The following is a 17,348-nucleotide window of genomic DNA, read 5'->3' as shown; positions in this document are numbered from 1 at the left end:
AATTGCATAATCTGCTAAAGTCGCAAAATGATCTCGAACTAGAATTGGACCTGCTCTGCTTGCCTCCTTCTTAGCTGTTTTTGCACTAAGGATGTATCTTTGAGAACCTATATGTTGGTTTGAAACAACACTGTGTTGTTCATTGACCACTTGATTCTATAAGCATGAAAGATAATGTGAGTCATCAAGTATTAACTTTTTTTTTGTGTTAGCACACTTCATTTTAGGCCAACTGCAGCAGACCTTTCACCCTTGCAGAAGTGCTGCTCAATTTAGGGAACTATTCCAAAATTTGGTTGATATTTTCAAAATGTCTTACATTGACTTTTTTAGAGGGGCCTATAAATATCACTGTCAAATTAATAAGGATATTAAGGATGCCAGAAGACAGGGGTGACAAGCAAACTCACTTTAAATTATCAATCACAGATATGTCCTTAAGTGCACTAGTTTCCATCGTTTGCATGCAGCAACACAATTCAGATAGACTGTGATGGTAAATATTCAGAACTTGTACAGTGCAAAGAAGCTAATAAATAAAAGTCAGACCTATTCTCCAGCAGTCTGGTATTGGTCATCCAGATTAATTGTTTGGCTTTAATTACAGGTTTAGTAATGATAAATCTACCCAAAGATGAATGTTAATAATTTTAATAAGATCAGCAAAGAAACAATTCTCAGTTTGCCAATTTGACCTTTCATAAAAAAAAAAAAAAACTTAAAGTAACACACATGCATTGGACAATAAACTGTTAACAATTATTAACTCTTATGTGAAATGTTTTTCTCTTCTGATATGAAATTTCAGGGCAGGATTATTCGAAAATGTCCACTCTGCCAGAGTGACCAAGTTAGACTCGGTGACCACCTGCGAGTGACGCATAAAATTCCTCTGTTGGCAAGGAGAAAAATACTTTATGAGGTAAAGAAAAGTAAGTTAAGGCTGCATATACTTACAGTATGTATCAACATGAAATTTGCATGGGTGATGAAGGCTTCAGTAGTTACCCGATTGAAACGGCAGTTAATTACTAAACAAATGATGTTCTGACAGTTATGAAGCTGTGCCTAAACAACTTGAATTTAATTTACACATGCTATGATGTTGTCTTCTTGCACAATAGCTTTCCACTATAATTCTTGAATATCAAGATGTCCCTCTGTTACAAAGGTTTACACAGAGCTATGTAAATTGAGGTAAAAAGCACAATTTGTTTTTTAATATTTCGTTATTACTATAAGATACTAGGAACTTGAAGGAATTGAGTGGTTGATGCATAACAATATTCTTAGCTGATTACTAAATGAATCTATATAAAGCTTTAATGAAATGATAATCACTATAAAAACATTTGTAAGGATACACTGCGACAGGTGTTATAGTTCAATGTCACAGGTGTTACTTCTCTGAATAAAAACAGAATTGTCATTAACAATATGATTTTAATTATTGATGTATGGATACATAGTTGGCTTTTCCCAGTGACATAACCAGAGGAGGGGGGGGGGGGGGGATGCAGGAGAGTGGTATCCCTCAGTCAAATGACTAGCTCTCCATCCCATGAAATTGTTGGACAAAACACATATTAGGCAAAAGAGGGAAAAAATGAGTACAGTGTTAGCACTGAGTCACCCATGCTGTAAAGCTGTGAAGGCACTAAATAACACATGTTACATTGGGGAAAAAAGTATAAAAAAAATCAATCCATTAATATTAACTGAAGAATCAATCAAAGAAGCCTTATTCAGTTTTTGCTGATAAAATGGGGAAAGACCGAAGGTTTTTTAATTGCATATGTTGGTTTTATTAATCATTGTTTAAAGCTGAATATTAATTTTTTTTTAAATATTTTCATCAAGAACCTAGCTGTAAGCTAACTTAGCTAAAATGTTTCTACACACAAGCAAATAATCTGCATATATTAATCCTTAAAGAATTTTGGCAGTTGATAAAGTACATAATTATTGAAAGGACACTTCATTGTCCTAACCACTTGCTCAATGTTATTCCAATCCATTTTCTTTCTTTCCAGAATGGCCTGATGCACTCATATATCCATAAATCCATCATGATCTTTTATTGGCTTTGCAGGGTTCCTATCTCACATGCAGAAAAGCAGGTGAGGAGGGCCAGGGATTGCCCTGTAAAAGGTTGTCCTGCCAGAGGCCTCAAAAGAGTTGATGGGCACCTTGTCCACATGCACAAGATAAGTTTACACAATATCAATGTTCATGAAATCGCCATGACAGTTTTACGTAGCAGTTTCTGAATTGAAGCAGATCTGTTTAATTTGAAATTACTGATCATGTTCAATTACTCAGCATATCTAAGTTTCAACCAAGGATAGATATCAGATGTATGTTTATGGACCCATCATATCATCACATCACCATCAAAAGCTGCTTGCAAGCTCATTTGCGCTGTACCTTTTGTATGGATCCAGGGTGCGTGCATGATCCTTGTGTTCACACCACAATTCCTGATCAGTCTTGAGGGTTAGATCCTGATTACAAAGTCAAGTGGGAAACGAGCACTTACGGCTTCATAACACTTTGCACATATTTGTTGCTGGTGAAAGGGCAAAAGTAAAGAACACAGAACTTGCAGCAATACATTAATTAAACTAGCTTACACAGTACCAGATACCAAATGCTGCCTCTATCTGTTCACATTACAAGACATGCCCACTTTGTAAAAAAAAATCCTGCATATGAGCCTGTATCATCATTATCATAGTCATTGATGATCATCATTGTGTCTTTTGCAGAGGACTTCTAAATGTTACCAGTCGTTACTGGACACTGCGAAATGGTCGAAACCAAATGTGATAGAGAGCCAGAAGAAAAGTGGAAAAAATAGCTGCACTGATGATGAGGATCTCGATCCCTGCCTTGGTAAGTCTCAGTTGAGCTTTTGGCGTTAGATCTAACTTTTAAATCACCAAAATGCCAGTATAGTAAAGTCATGCACCTTACATTGTGACAGGTTTTAAGGCCTATCTGATAAATTGAATGAGGGAAAAAAATGCTGTCTGTCATCATCACTGCTTAAATGATATTTTCTTCAAAATGTTAAATGGGCACATAATCTGGCAATGAGGAAGTGGTACTTTATGTAGGATATATGTCATACAACATAATGACCAAGACATTTATTTTTTATCAAATAAGCCACAGAATTGGCAACGTTTCAGACAATAATCATATGATACCCATTTTACAATTTTTATGCTGAAACTTCATGAGTTACCAAAATTTTAACCAACAAAATAATTCCATATGTAGAAATTCATTTATGGAAAAATTAATTACGTAGATTAATTTGCAGTTTATAGTTATTCAGTGGTGGCGCCAGGATTTACTTGAAAGGAGGGAGTGGGACATTCTACATGACTGGAGAACCAAGTATAAAGTCATTGAGAGATAAATATTGGTCTATCCTTCATTTCGCTTATTTTTTATAGGTTTGTATGCATGTACCATTATACTGATGCGTGTGTGTTATGTGATTCACATTTATAGCATCATTAAAATGTTACATTCATTTGAAAAGTTAAGTTAAAATAAGATGTAGTGATATTTTTTCATGTTTATTTTACAGCATTGTACATGATGGTTCTGTAGCTCTTAATGATATACTTAAAAGTTAAGATATAGATAAATGTTAACTCCAGATTTACTAGTAGTCTAGTTTGCAGGACCTGGCATCATGCAGCTAAACTAATATAACAACTGTCCTGCTGGTATATAATCTCATATTGAAAATGTGAATTATTTGGTAAGTCACATCATCTTGTAGCTGTATCAAATGTACATCATCCTTTTGATACATCTGTTAAATCCCATTTGTTAATTTTCTGACTTACACCAATGCGTCTACTTGCACGTGATCATTTCTTCCAGTAACCTCCATTAGAAACCATTTCATTTCCACTCAATGCATGATGAGATCAATTTGATATATCTTATTATATCCCATTTCTAACTTGCACCATTTCGTCTAATTTCACGTGATCATTTCTTCCAGTAACCTCCATTAGAAACCATTTCATTTCTACTAAATGCATGATGAGATCAATTCAACACTCACTCACTTCAGTTTATGCAATCTCTGATCATTTTCAAACATAATCTTCATCTTCTAAACCATTATCATGTCTTCATTGTTTGAGTTTGTGCATAAGAGCCATGCCCAACCCCATGCTGATGAACCACTTTGGTTACTGTGTCTAAGACACAGTAGGCAAGGGCATATGAACTGCTGCACCATAACCAGTAACACATGCCAAAACTAGAAGGATCAGCAATCTTGTTAACACTTGCCAAAACAGTTGTGCTAACATTGCCCATGTTATGACTAGCAGATCAAAGGTGGCACAATGTAATAGCAAAAAGCCCTCATCATGCTACCCATCCCTACCCCTCCAGAAATGCCTCCCTCCATTGGCACAATTAACTGCTGATCCTCCTAGCCCATGGGTTTGATTTGTTATTGTACTCTCAGACTCTGATTCCCAAAGGATGGTAAGTATGTAAGTAGGGTCATACTGAAGGTGGCTTATTAGTTTTGATACATCAATACATGCATTATATTTTATGATATTTCAGAGCAATTTAAAAAATATGAGACAGCAAAACACAGGGGGACACCTGCTGCAAAGAAAGCATTGCAGCATTTCAGGCAGCTACAGATTCTCATGGAAAGGCTGCACTTGTCTATTAGACAGTTGATGCTGCCAAGCACTGCCCAAAAGTAAGTTTATGTGTTACATACTCAGGTCCAGTTTTAACATACTGTATAACCCGAGGGGCCCTGCCCCCCCCCTCCTCCATCGAACCTAAGAATTAATTAATCTACGTCTCGTATCCTGTGGCATGAGTTACGGCTACTATCAGGAAGACATAGCAAACCTGATTATTTCATTGTTGCCATAGCAATCGCTAAACCTTGTACCCCTACAGTGCTTTTTGATACGCTATTGCCATGTACAGTTTCTTAAATAAGGACAAGGCCACATAGCCTGCTTTTACAACTAATACAGCAGTGCAAATAATTGTCAGTTGACGGTTATTTGTCCTATTGATGCAAATGCCCACCCCCCCCCCCCATTATTCCCCATTATTTATTGGGTTGGCAATTTTAAGTAAACTTGTGCTACTTAACCGATAAATATTGCACCATACTACAAGGTTTCTAAAATCCAACATTTCTCAAAAGACACCCCTCACAACCATAGCAATAGGGAATAAATCAAATAGGGCGCTATATAAGAACCCCATATTTTCGCCACACAACCAGCACTGGGAAATAACCTACTGTTAAGTATTGCATGAAAGAAGCTTTCTAAATTCTCAAAAAGGTAGTGGCACCCATCCCACACAACCAAACCTGAATACTGCATGGGATATTACAGATAAATATTACACCATATTACATCTCAGAACTTTCTAAGATCTAAAAACTTCTCAAATAGTGAGCAGACACCATCCCAGATTTCCTTAACATAACTGGTGTTGGGGAATGTTGCTGGTGGGAGCTTCTGCGATGGTGCAGCCTCTAGCCTTCTATCGATATATCTATTCATCTGTCAACATTTGTTCAAAGTGATCCTGTGTGCACGTGCAATGATAGATTTTTTGCACAATGACCATTGGGGGATGGGCTATTAGGAGTGATGAAAATAAACATGAAATCACACATTTTTCTAATGGCATATTGATATTTGAAGAAAAGCTAATTATTTTTTTCATAAAAAGGGTAGATGACTGGTATGAAAAGTTGGTATTATTTTCCTAAAACTTATTAACAATAATAATAAAGTGGAGAGGAAGTTCAAGAAAGATTGTAATTTTTTCATGTCATGTCCTTGTTTGCGTGGAATTGCCCATTACTTGATATATCTAGGATGCTTCTACAGCATGTGCAATACCAGCTTTTCTGCAGCCTTCTTGGCACAAAACTGAAAAACTAATTACCCTTTTCTTTCATTCAAATACACCTTTGTTCTTATTCCTTCAGAACTGTAGAACTCCTAAATGATGATGGCAAGCAGCCAAAAACCATCCAATGCTACTTGCTATCTTTAAAAAAACTGGCTAATTTTTTAGCTGTCAACACCAGCGCCGCAAGCACCAACGGTGTTACAGTGGCATCTGCTGACCGCATGGTGCGTGCAGTAGATGATTTTGTGTCATCAATGAGGCCGGAGGCATTACGGAGAGAAAAATTTCTTCGATCCCAAATTGCAGGTAACCAATAAACCTTTCCATTTCCATATGTAACATATGCTCCCTCATAGGATACATATGCACAATGAGATTTCTGTGTAACTGACTCTGACATCTAGCAATAAATGGAATACAATACAACCATTAAGAGTAAACGTTTTAACATTAATGCAAGGATAAAAATGAGTGGTAACTAAAAGTAAAATTGTAAACAAGAGACATACTTTAATTAACAAATTTGGAGACTCGCATGACACACTCAACCCTCTCAGCCATCCCACGTTTACCATACCCACAGAGGCATGATCCCATCTGCTGGGACTCATGGCATACATCGAACATCTATTGTATTGACTATGCATGACACAGATGCACCTACTGCTTGAAAGGGGGGGGGGGGCATATTAATTCTCATGGCTCTGACAACATAATGTAATCACATCTGTTAATGGCATCCTTTAAAAAGACCCTACAAACAAAGAACATAATCATCAAGATTAAATTGAAAAGTATACTAGTTTGACATCACATGTGTAGCTGACATAGTAGAAGTATACAACACGGTAAGTACCAATTGTACATTGATCACCTTTTACATAATTTCTACAACATTCCTAACAGACAACAAAATAAGTAAATATGAAAACAAACAACACATTTACCACATGTTTGAGAATTTTTACCAAAAAATATGTGTCATATTTGGGTCCATTATGATTTCAATTACTTGTAATTTTGGCATTTATAAGTATTGTGGATAAACTTTCAAGTTTTATGTGACATGTGTCTATGAATGCTCACAAGCCTGTTTGTATCAGCCATAAATAATAGAAGCAAACATGCATGATAGTTTCCTGTAAGTTATTACAGTCAATTGTAATGAGAAGTACATGACCTAACTTTGGTCATTCAGTATTACATTCTCTCTAAGATGAAGGGACAATAAGAGGTGTTTTATTGACAGTGAAACAAAGTTGGTGTATACATAGTTCTGTCTGATGAAAGGATTGTCAATTCACACAAGACAAGGAACAGAAATATTTTAATTTTTTTTTATCATTCTTTTCTGTTCATGACAGTTCTAAAATAGTATGGGTTCATCATAATTCAAACTATTTCTCATCTCTGTTTGGAATTGAAAATATGATTGTCATTATTTTAACATTCAAGGAATCCTTCTATCACAAGAAGCAATCAAAAAATTCAAAAAGGCTTCAGCAGAAGAGGTGAATGGTCTATTGAGTAAGTTCATTTTTGTCAACTTAAATAAAAAATATCCAGGTGAGATATAATATATATAGTGAAAAGTGTGTTATAACCAGTAACACATGCCGAAACTAGAAGGATCAGCAATCTTGTTAATAAGGGGTTAATCAACGGTCTAGCATGCGTTACTCACAGGATTAATGCACGATCGGGGGATAATGCAAGCGATGCAAGAGGGCGGAGCCCGAGTGCATCCAGCGATAGCATTAACACCCGGAGTGCATTAATCATGTGAGAAACGCATGCTAGACCGTTGATTCACCCCATTCATTCATACACTACCATTTGTGTGGAGGAAAAAATCATAAAACAAAACATTTTTGGTTACATATAACCAAAGATTTATTAAAGTGATGCCCTGTAATTTTACCGTGCATTACTCACAGGATTAACCACAGTCAGCTGACCTGAATGAACCAATAGGATTTAGGAATCTTTACTAAGTATGAATGAACACTTGTTTAGTCGACAATAAGTATCATACACAATGCCACTATCACCCCCTCCCCAACATGCTAGCTACACTTACCAGCAAGCTGGCCTTTCAACCTTATCTTTCATGAAATGCAAAACAGGACAAAAAAGTATTTCATTAATCCACAGTTTATTAAGTAATTTGTAATTTCAAGACCATAGTCTATTTTCAATTCTCTTAGGTATCCATCAAAATAATTCAGAAACTATAGCTTCTCTTCTGCATTCAGTCTTCAAAGCTATGGGTGCAAATCACACTTACAGCTCGATCTAGCAGAAGAGAGCGAGTATACTACAATAACTTGTTTCTGCCACATCCTGACCTACCATGACCTGCTCTGTAAGCTTATCGAAGTTGGGGGACATATTTTCACAATGTTTTTATTAATTTCTTCATAAATCTATTTTGAAAAGTTCAATTTAAAAACAAATTAGCTCCTGCTGTATTGTCTCCAAGTGACCTCAAATAGAAATAACTTTAAACAACAAGTGCAATTCATATAATTATACTATACCTTTTTGTCATCCTCAAACAAAGTATGCATTTACTTTTTTTCAGGTCTCTGTACGACAAGTTCCCTTGATTGGGCAAAAATTAGGAGGTATAGGAACCTCATCATTGCCAACATTCTACTCCATGGTGGCTGCAGAAGTGGTGTGGTCACCAACATGACTCTAGGCGAATTTGGAGAGGCAGAAGATTTGTTGATGGGCCAACTGGAATCATTTTGGGTTATAAAGGTTTGAATCATTTGAATGTTCCATGCTCAAATGTAAAGTTAACAGTTTACTTATTATTTTAAATTTAGTTACATGCTTCATTTTTGTTGGGATCACTGCACCTTCTTAAGCCTATTAATTGGTCTTTCCATGTTATTTCAGATCGAGGGCTATGAGCACAGACCTCATAACATGTCATGTATGTTACTTGTAAACACCTTGCATATAGGTATGAATGTGGGTTGCTCGGTAGCCAGATAGGCTGTAGGAATGTTTTCAATAGTCCCCATGTAATATGCATCACATTTGATCATATGCAAAAACAACTAGAGGTTTTTCAAATTTCGGATATTATGCTTCTTTATGATAGGTCTCACAGCATAAAACATCTGCAACTTATGGGCCTGCACAAGTCGTTCTTCCAAATGAACTATACAATTGGTGCAGAGCGTACATCACAAATTTCAGGTTGCAGACACCCAATGCTTCCTCGATGGACCACCCCTCAACCCCCCTGTTTATCGGTGTGAACGGCAAGGCAGTGCTACGTGTAGCACAGGATGTTGAAAGGATAGGGGCGTCATTGGGTGTGCAACATCTCACACCAGTCAACATCAGAAAAACATCAGAAAAACAATTGCAACCTGGGTATATACCAATCTTGATTTGTTTTTTGTGCTACTTTTACTTTCTGAGATTCTTAAGATTTTTTCCTCGCAACTTTACAAATTTAATATTCCTTCATTCTAATGATACATTTACACATATTGCATAACTCTCAAAAATGCTCCATTGTTTGAGTGGCATGGTCACAAGAAAAACTGATTAAATGACTGAAGTGTCAGAAACCAGCTGATCGAAACAGACCATATATATTGATCCAGGCATGATTCCGAATCCTATCGCACGAAATGTCAGTACCACCTTCTCAAAAATAGTGCGACAAAATTGTCAAATTATACATAAAATGTAGTGATTGTTTCTTTCTCAGTCTTGTGCATCCCAGTCTGCATCGAACCGTGCCCTCATCTCCCAGCACATGGCCCACCATGAAAATACACAGGCCACTTATGCAGTGTTAGCTCAGTGGTTAACACCGGTGCCTTTCAATCATAAGGTCCCTGGTTCGAGTCACTCCCAGATTAATGTATGTCGTCCAGTTACAGAGTTGTTGACAATTAACAATTCATAATCATGGACGTTAAATATGAATGTGAGAGACTGACTTCGGTCAGCTTGCGGCATTGATAAGCTAATTAGGCTTCTTCGCGAGTTCCTGCTTGCAGGAGGATCTAATATACATACATACATACTTATTATAGAGCTGCCAACTCAGCCGTCGATGCTTGCAGGGCATCTCATATCATAGGAGGTCTGCTTGATGATGGGGTATGTTCTTAAAGTTTAACAATATTTAGTGAAATCATGTCACTTCTCTTGTCACTCTGAAATCAGGATAGGATTCAAACTCTTGAGGCAGGGACATGGATGCTACATGAAAGTTATCATTCACTACTTGCAATGATGTTGCCACCCAGGTATTGTATTTGTAAACAATCCAGCAAACATAACCTTTTTGCCTTTCCTTAATGTCCAGGACGTAATGTTTGTTATCTTTCTGAAGGACTTTGAAGGCTCCACAATAAGACCGCTGTAGTGGTGGTTTTACAGAGTTGTTGCATATCCAAATGTGTATGCAGGTTGTCAAACTGTCTAGCTGTTGAATTTTGCTTGAGTTGGCCCAGGACAGTGACATTGCTAACTTCCCAATTAAGTAATTAACTCATGACATAGGATGAATCCAGACCGCATCAAAGGATGAATATGTGTGCTCTCTGTTGTCAATATGAATATGCAACTGCGGGTCAAAACAAAGTAAATAATCAGTATATTTGGCATTCAGATCATTTTCTGCTTTTTTCTAGTCATGTGCTCCAGGGGATGAAAACAGACGACAAATGGTTGTTGGCAATGCATCTTCTGCGGTGAGTGTCATTGCTACTTCAAGTTCATAAGCTCTGAAGTCTTAAAAGTTCTGCAGACTTTTACCACATTTCATGTCAGAATATACAACTGCAGGTCAAAACAAGCAAACTATCATTATTTGGCATGCAGACCATTTTCATTTTCTGTTTTTTTTTTCTAGTCATGTGCTCCAGAAGAATCACATGTTATGAATGCACCTTCTGAGGTGAGTGTCATTGCTTCTTCAAATTCATAAGCTCTGAAGTCTTAATATAACCTCTGCAGATTTTTACCACATTTCATGTCGAATTGTACATATTGTACATGCAACTAATGCAACTTGAAGCCTTCTTTCTTCACTACATTAAGAGGAGTTTGCCATGAAGAGCCCGACCCCTATATTATATAATCAATATCATATTCAATAATACAACAGATGCATTTTTGACAGTTACCATTGAAACATGATTACATAGACAACACTATTACTTTACAATGAACTTATGTAAGCTTATGATCATTCTGTACTTTCTTCCACTCATTGCATTAAAACATTACATTTCAGTTAAAGAGTTATGAAGAATCTGCACAAGAGGAAGTGGAAGATAGCCACTGTGATAACAATGATGATGATGTAAGTACAAGAATTAATCCTCTAAATAAAATGTTATATTTGGGGTGACACCAGTATAACACCCAACTGCAGTATACCAGAGCAAGAGAAGATATTTATAACATGGAATTACTACCCTGTTTATACTGACCTGCATTATGCATGTATCGACAAAAATAAATGCCAAAGATGCAGCAAATGCTAATTGAAGCATATTGACTAAATAAAGCCTCCCCACTTGTTTTGATCTGGTTTATATTGTTGAAGAAAATCAAACTTTAACTTTCCTTCATTACAACATTCCTCAGAAATGTATTAAATAGTATACTTCTTTTAGAGACAGTCAGAACCCGTCAAAATATTGATTCTATACTTAATTCTTCATAAATGTTAAATATATTTTGCAACTCATGTATTTGTAATTTTGATATCTCTCAATTAGCCATATGTCCCACCAAAAGCATTCAAAATGGCCACATCTACTTCTTTTCAACCACAGAACAAAAAAGGACCCTGCTTGTCTAACATAATGGTGAGTTGTTGTTTTTTTTTATGCAAATAATAAACCACAAATAAATGTGGATGAATTATAGTTAAATTATGTTTTGTGTCTTAGTCATCGTGTATGTACCGTATATCAAATGAACATAGTGTGGTAGGTTATAGGTAGGTTTGGGACTCAATTCAATTAATCCAAACACCATGTATGAGATGTGTCCAACTTGACCTCTTTTTGTTGGTTCTTGCAGTCCAGAAGGTACAGTACTTCCATACACCAAGTATGACACCTATACTTCCTAAGATAGTTTAGTGTTTGACCACTGGTGACCTCAGATGACCTTTGAAAAGTTTGATAAATGTTTGCTTATGTCCGCTACTGCCTACACATGCTTAGTGTTCAGTGAAGAGTCATCTGTTTAGATATTTACATTTTTCACCAAATTTATAATATAAAAAGGTTGGAGTGATTTCCTTCTATTTGTGTTATATGAAGTAAGGGTGCATGTTATTTTCTTCAATCCAGGTGGTTAAAAAGTCAAATCGGGCATTTTTTACAAAACAAATTGTAGACAGCCTTATGGGACGTTATACCGAATTGATAAGAAGTCATCCGGAAATCCGAATTAAAGATATTGTGAGTATTTAAATATACAATTAATCCACCCTTCATTTTAGAAGAAGTTAGATTTTAGCCCCTCTTACATAAGTATAAAATATAATGGCTATAGCAATAAAATCAAGGAGTCAAACAGAATTGGCATTTTGGCAATATACTAGAAAACAATGTACTACAGGTACAATTTCAGGAAAAAACAGGCTTAAAATAAAATGTCGGGTAAAACATAAAGCCAGTCCTAGAGAAAACTCTGACCACGCAACATAGATGAAGCATGCAGTTCCAATAACACCCCCCCCCCCCTCCATCCCACCTTACCAGAATATGAATACAGAGGTTTCTTATTTATCTTGGCTCATGTAGTAGTTGCTGGAATAGATGTAAGTGCAGCCATGTCTTAACTCCATTCTGGAGGTATAAATGAATGAGTTTTGGCTATATACTGTTGGCTAGGAGTTGGAGGGATTGAGCAAATTTCATATTGACTATAAACATGGTATAGCAATAAGTCTTAACCCCCTCCCCCCACTAGAAAATATAAAACAAATATCAACATGAAAACAAGAAACAACATATAGGTGATTTGGATGTAAATACAAATACCATAATAGTAAAATGGACAACGAAAGTAAAGAAGGAGTGAATGAATTTGCAGCCCTTCTCCACAGCTGCTTTGATAAACGGTTGACAATTTATTATGCAGTTTAAGTCATTCTTCACCTATGATGGTTAAATAAGTGTCAATATTGAAAGTTACACCACTGATTATGAAATTGACCATATACAAATAGCTTAAGATTGACCGTTTGGTGAATAAGCACCATTATTAAGGATCTTTCATTTTGTTACAATTTCCGTATTGTTTTTTTTGCTTTTATTCAGGCACTAAAGATTTATGATGCTGATGAAGCTCTTCAGAAAAAATTTACCTTCCAACAAGTGTATGATAGGATCCGTCACTCTAGGAATGAAAAGTAATTGTTTTGTTTTATAAGTGATATAAATGCCACTTTCAAATCGACATACTGTACCACTTTAAATTGGAATATACTAGTTTAATTTGATATATCACCAAGGTAAATCAACATATACCAATTTAATCTACACATATCTAACAATTTAAAGTTAGTCTGTATAGGACCCAAATTGTAGCATGCTATAATTGCTGGAAATTATAAAAAAAAAAAGTAATTTCCTGGAGGTCTTTACTCTCTGAATTGTTCTCAGTTACAAGTGAGATCAATTTCCTCAATAGTGTTATAAAATTAGTAACATAATGGTTACCAATGGTTACCAATTTGAATATTTGGGGCAAATACAGTATACCTTTAAATCGCTATATATATGTAAAATTTCATCGGTATAAGTCAATTTAATCCGGCATATTCCGATTTAATTCTACATATAGTTAGTATAGCCATATCATCGATTTAGCTCAATAATCTATTCCACAACTGAATTTCGAGGATGATCGACAGCTCCGAAGACCAATAGTGTTAGACCATTGATAAAACCCGGCTTATTTCAAGAGTGTATATACGGCCTCTTTTCCAGCATCTGGCAACTCTCTCAGATACTGTGATAGGCAAAGGCCCCCTTTCGACATCACTGCAGTGAGGCCACGACAAACGAAGTTGTTTCGAAACCAAGTGAAGAACAGAATCTAACTTATTACTTGTTAAGCCCTATTTATATATAGGCCTATCTTGATATCATTTGAAAGTAGACGTACTTATTTACCATGGTCCTAACCACGATTAGTACTCCTGCTAGTTTGGTAATCTTCTCCATTTTCGAAGTAGTTTACGCTGTGCTATTTGGAAAAAAAACCATTTCATTATTTGTCGGTGCTGTCATGTGACTGCGCGTAAATGATGTACCTTCGTCGATGATGTTTGTCTGTCTTTCATGCGAGAGTATTAACTGCAGAGCTGTCAATCATCCGCGAAATCTGGATTTGGAATATGTTAATGAGCTATATGAATATATGTCAATTAACACTGGTCTATCTCGAATTAAATTGTTGTATGTCGGATACAATTGACTTATACCGATTAAATTTGACATTTTGGTGGGATGGTGTCAATATGCATACCAAACATGCTCCTGTCATGTATTTGTAGAATCATTAATATTCACGAAAGGGAGGAGCCATATTGAAATCGTCTAGATGATGCTTATACACTCAACACTATATCTCAAGATGGTTATATGTGACTGTTGTCCTACTTGGTATATGCATTGATCAGTATTATGATACATATTGTTTTTGTTGATATCATGCATACATACGTCATGCTCAAAATTCCGTATTATGCTTCGACTTCGTATGCAACGTCGTTTTCCCTATGAACCTCAAGCCAGAAAAGTAGTTTCAAAAACAGTAAAAAAGTAGTTTCAAAATGAAAATCCCCAATATGTCTTAAAAAGATATTCCATTAAATGTTCCAGTTTTCTTGACGTTACTAAACATGTATGCTTGCATGGTCTAACCTTTTTTCAACAAAGAAAGTCAATTCTTTCAGACTCCTTTGATATGTGATATGCAGGGTGTCGTCTGTTACATTGGAAAGCATTATCATATGTTTTCTATGTATGTAATCGGCATTTGTTTATGCTTTGTGGAATATTTGAAAGTAATCAAACTGCTACACACGAAATAAGGTTTACTTCCTGTCTGTATTGATTTCGTGTAATTATTGTGATTTAATGTCTCTGTTTGGACATGGTTATATCGAAAGTTAGCAGCCAGAGATACCACAGAACTTATTTGAACGCATTATATAGAAAAATGAATGCTTATACACTTTTGAAATATGTGTAAAAGTTGCATTTATACTGTGGATATTAATTTTAAATTTTGAAATTGTGCTGCAATCAAATTAGCCAATTTATTGTATATACATTTTAGGAGAATGTGAAAAAGCTCTTCTGTAAACATTTCAAAAGTTAAAAGGTAGTATGAATTGTCAATGGTGGATTAAATTTGGGAATTTCTATGCAATCACATTTGTGAATAAATGTTCAATTAGAAGGATAATTATATAGGCCTACATCTCATATCTGTTTAGGCGATAGCCAATTTTTTACATAGTGTCAATGACATACGTGGTTGTTGGTATGAGATCTGCCGTTTTTCTATTAATTGAAATAGCATGTAAATAAATGTGAATTTTAATGCATAAATTTCATATAATGTTCATTTACAATGTTCTACCTAGTTTATGTACTATGAGATATCAATTTTCATGAATTACTACATTGTCGTAGAATTAGGAAGGTGCGGACAGAGATTTGTGGCAGCACTTTCATTGTGTGGCAGCACTTTCATTGTATGACAGTGATCTTATGTAAACACAACATCCTTATTCTGTTGATGGTATTTTTTTTACATTAAACAAATTAATAATGCACACAACAACATCATTTGATTAATGTCATTTTTAGAACAACATTTATGTTTTCTTCATGTCAATGACTTTAACGTTTGTTTTACTAAAGTTTGTAAAGTCGCCAATAACATCCATGTGACTGACTTAAAAAAGTGTCCGTGTGGCTCATTTCATCTTGTCTGAGCTGGTAGTCTCACAATTTTAAAAGCTTTTTTTTTTTTTTTGCCTTTCAAATCACATAATAGACCCCTATAATAGCTACCATTCGACATTTCCTGCCCCCCCCTCCCTCCACCCCTCCAAACAAATCCATCATTTTTATACAGTATTTGATAATTTTCTAATATTTATTCACCCTTATTGAGTTTTGAGATAGAATTTAATGCCGATATGACCAAATTCCATTTTAAATTGAAAAATAACGTATTTAGTCATATTTCGAAGGGACTGATATGGTAAACTGAAACTTAAAAATATAGCACGACTTTAGAAAAGTATAAACGTTTTGATAAATATACGCAAGTATAATAAAAGATTGTTAATTGCTATTCTGAAATCACAGGTCACATGTTATAGGACGAGCCTAATTCGCTGCTTTTACTCATAATGCCAAATAGACCATGAAGGCCGCCCTCTATCCGCTGAGTTTGGGTGTTGCGCACTAGATGGCGAATTTTGATAAATATCATAGTGTTTTCAAGAAGTATTTAGCTTTATGGCTACAATTTTCTTAATTTTGCCTTAGAGAGTATTTTCGTTGTAGTAGTAACCCCAAAGCTGGGGGTAAAAGCAATTTGCGACCTTAATTGTATATTTGCAATAAGTATCAAATCGCGACGATTTTGAGGTATATTATTTGATAACTTAACGAAATATGGGTGTATATGCAAATTTTTTCTTGATATAGATGGGCGAATATATTGTGTTTCACGTGGAATAACCATAAAGGTATTATTTCCACCGAAATAGTATGTTTTCATGCCAAATTTGACAAAAATCCAGTGCCGTCGCCAAATTGACCAATCAAAAGTGTACCAAATGACAACAAAAATACACCCAGAAATTCTTCATAAAAAATAACCGGACGACATATGAGCTTGAAATTGATATATATTATGTCTTAAATGTTGCTTCATCTATCAATACAAAAATTATAACAAAATCTAATAGTTCCGTAAAAATGCAACTGTTAACATTTTAGTATAACCTTGATTATTTTTTGACGTGAGTGGTGAGCGTAAATGATGCTGCAGTATTACACTTCATTTGGATTTGTTTTGGTAAAAATATCCAAGGTGTGAAACGATTTATGGAAGTTTTTTTCAGCGAATCTTAAAGAATTGGTAATTGGATTTTCTTTCCAAGAATTCTCTATAAAATTTCCAATTAAACACGTTTTCTTTTAAGTTTTGCCAAATTGACCAATCTAGTGCTCGACGTGCTGGTCAATGTGGCGTATTGGGAAAGCAATTGCATATTTTTTCCTCGAAATAACCCCCCTATCACCCAAAGGCGGGATCGCACCCAGAATTATTGTACCATTTTAGACAGCAAACACATTAGTGGTGGTACC

The 17,348-nt window shown here is 35.5% G+C and overlaps 1 protein-coding gene across 11 annotated transcripts in view; it reads left to right on the top strand.

Annotated features, from left to right (window-relative positions):
• Positions 1-11,778, top strand: part of LOC139960104 (uncharacterized) — a 60,499-nt gene extending 48,721 nt beyond the window's left edge. For 5 of the 11 annotated variants that reach the window (XM_071958209.1, XM_071958210.1, XM_071958208.1 and 2 more), the window contains 13 exons: positions 809-922; positions 2,034-2,120; positions 2,769-2,895; positions 4,609-4,753; positions 6,020-6,249; positions 7,399-7,509; positions 8,528-8,709; positions 9,059-9,336; positions 9,680-9,760; positions 10,006-10,077; positions 10,614-10,673; positions 11,219-11,287; positions 11,709-11,778. In XM_071958209.1, the coding sequence (XP_071814310.1) occupies positions 809-922; positions 2,034-2,120; positions 2,769-2,895; positions 4,609-4,753; positions 6,020-6,249; positions 7,399-7,509; positions 8,528-8,709; positions 9,059-9,336; positions 9,680-9,760; positions 10,006-10,057 (1,407 nt within the window). In that variant the 3' untranslated portion in view covers positions 10,058-10,077; positions 10,614-10,673; positions 11,219-11,287; positions 11,709-11,778. The other 6 variants (XM_071958202.1, XM_071958201.1, XM_071958204.1 and 3 more) reach the window with 6 other exon arrangements.
• The last annotated feature ends 5,570 nt before the right edge of the window (positions 11,779-17,348 follow it).

This window comes from Apostichopus japonicus, chromosome 19, assembly GCF_037975245.1.
Source record: "Apostichopus japonicus isolate 1M-3 chromosome 19, ASM3797524v1, whole genome shotgun sequence".
Lineage (NCBI taxonomy): Eukaryota > Metazoa > Echinodermata > Holothuroidea > Aspidochirotida > Stichopodidae > Apostichopus > Apostichopus japonicus.
This window is presented reverse-complemented; position numbering and strand designations above follow the sequence as displayed.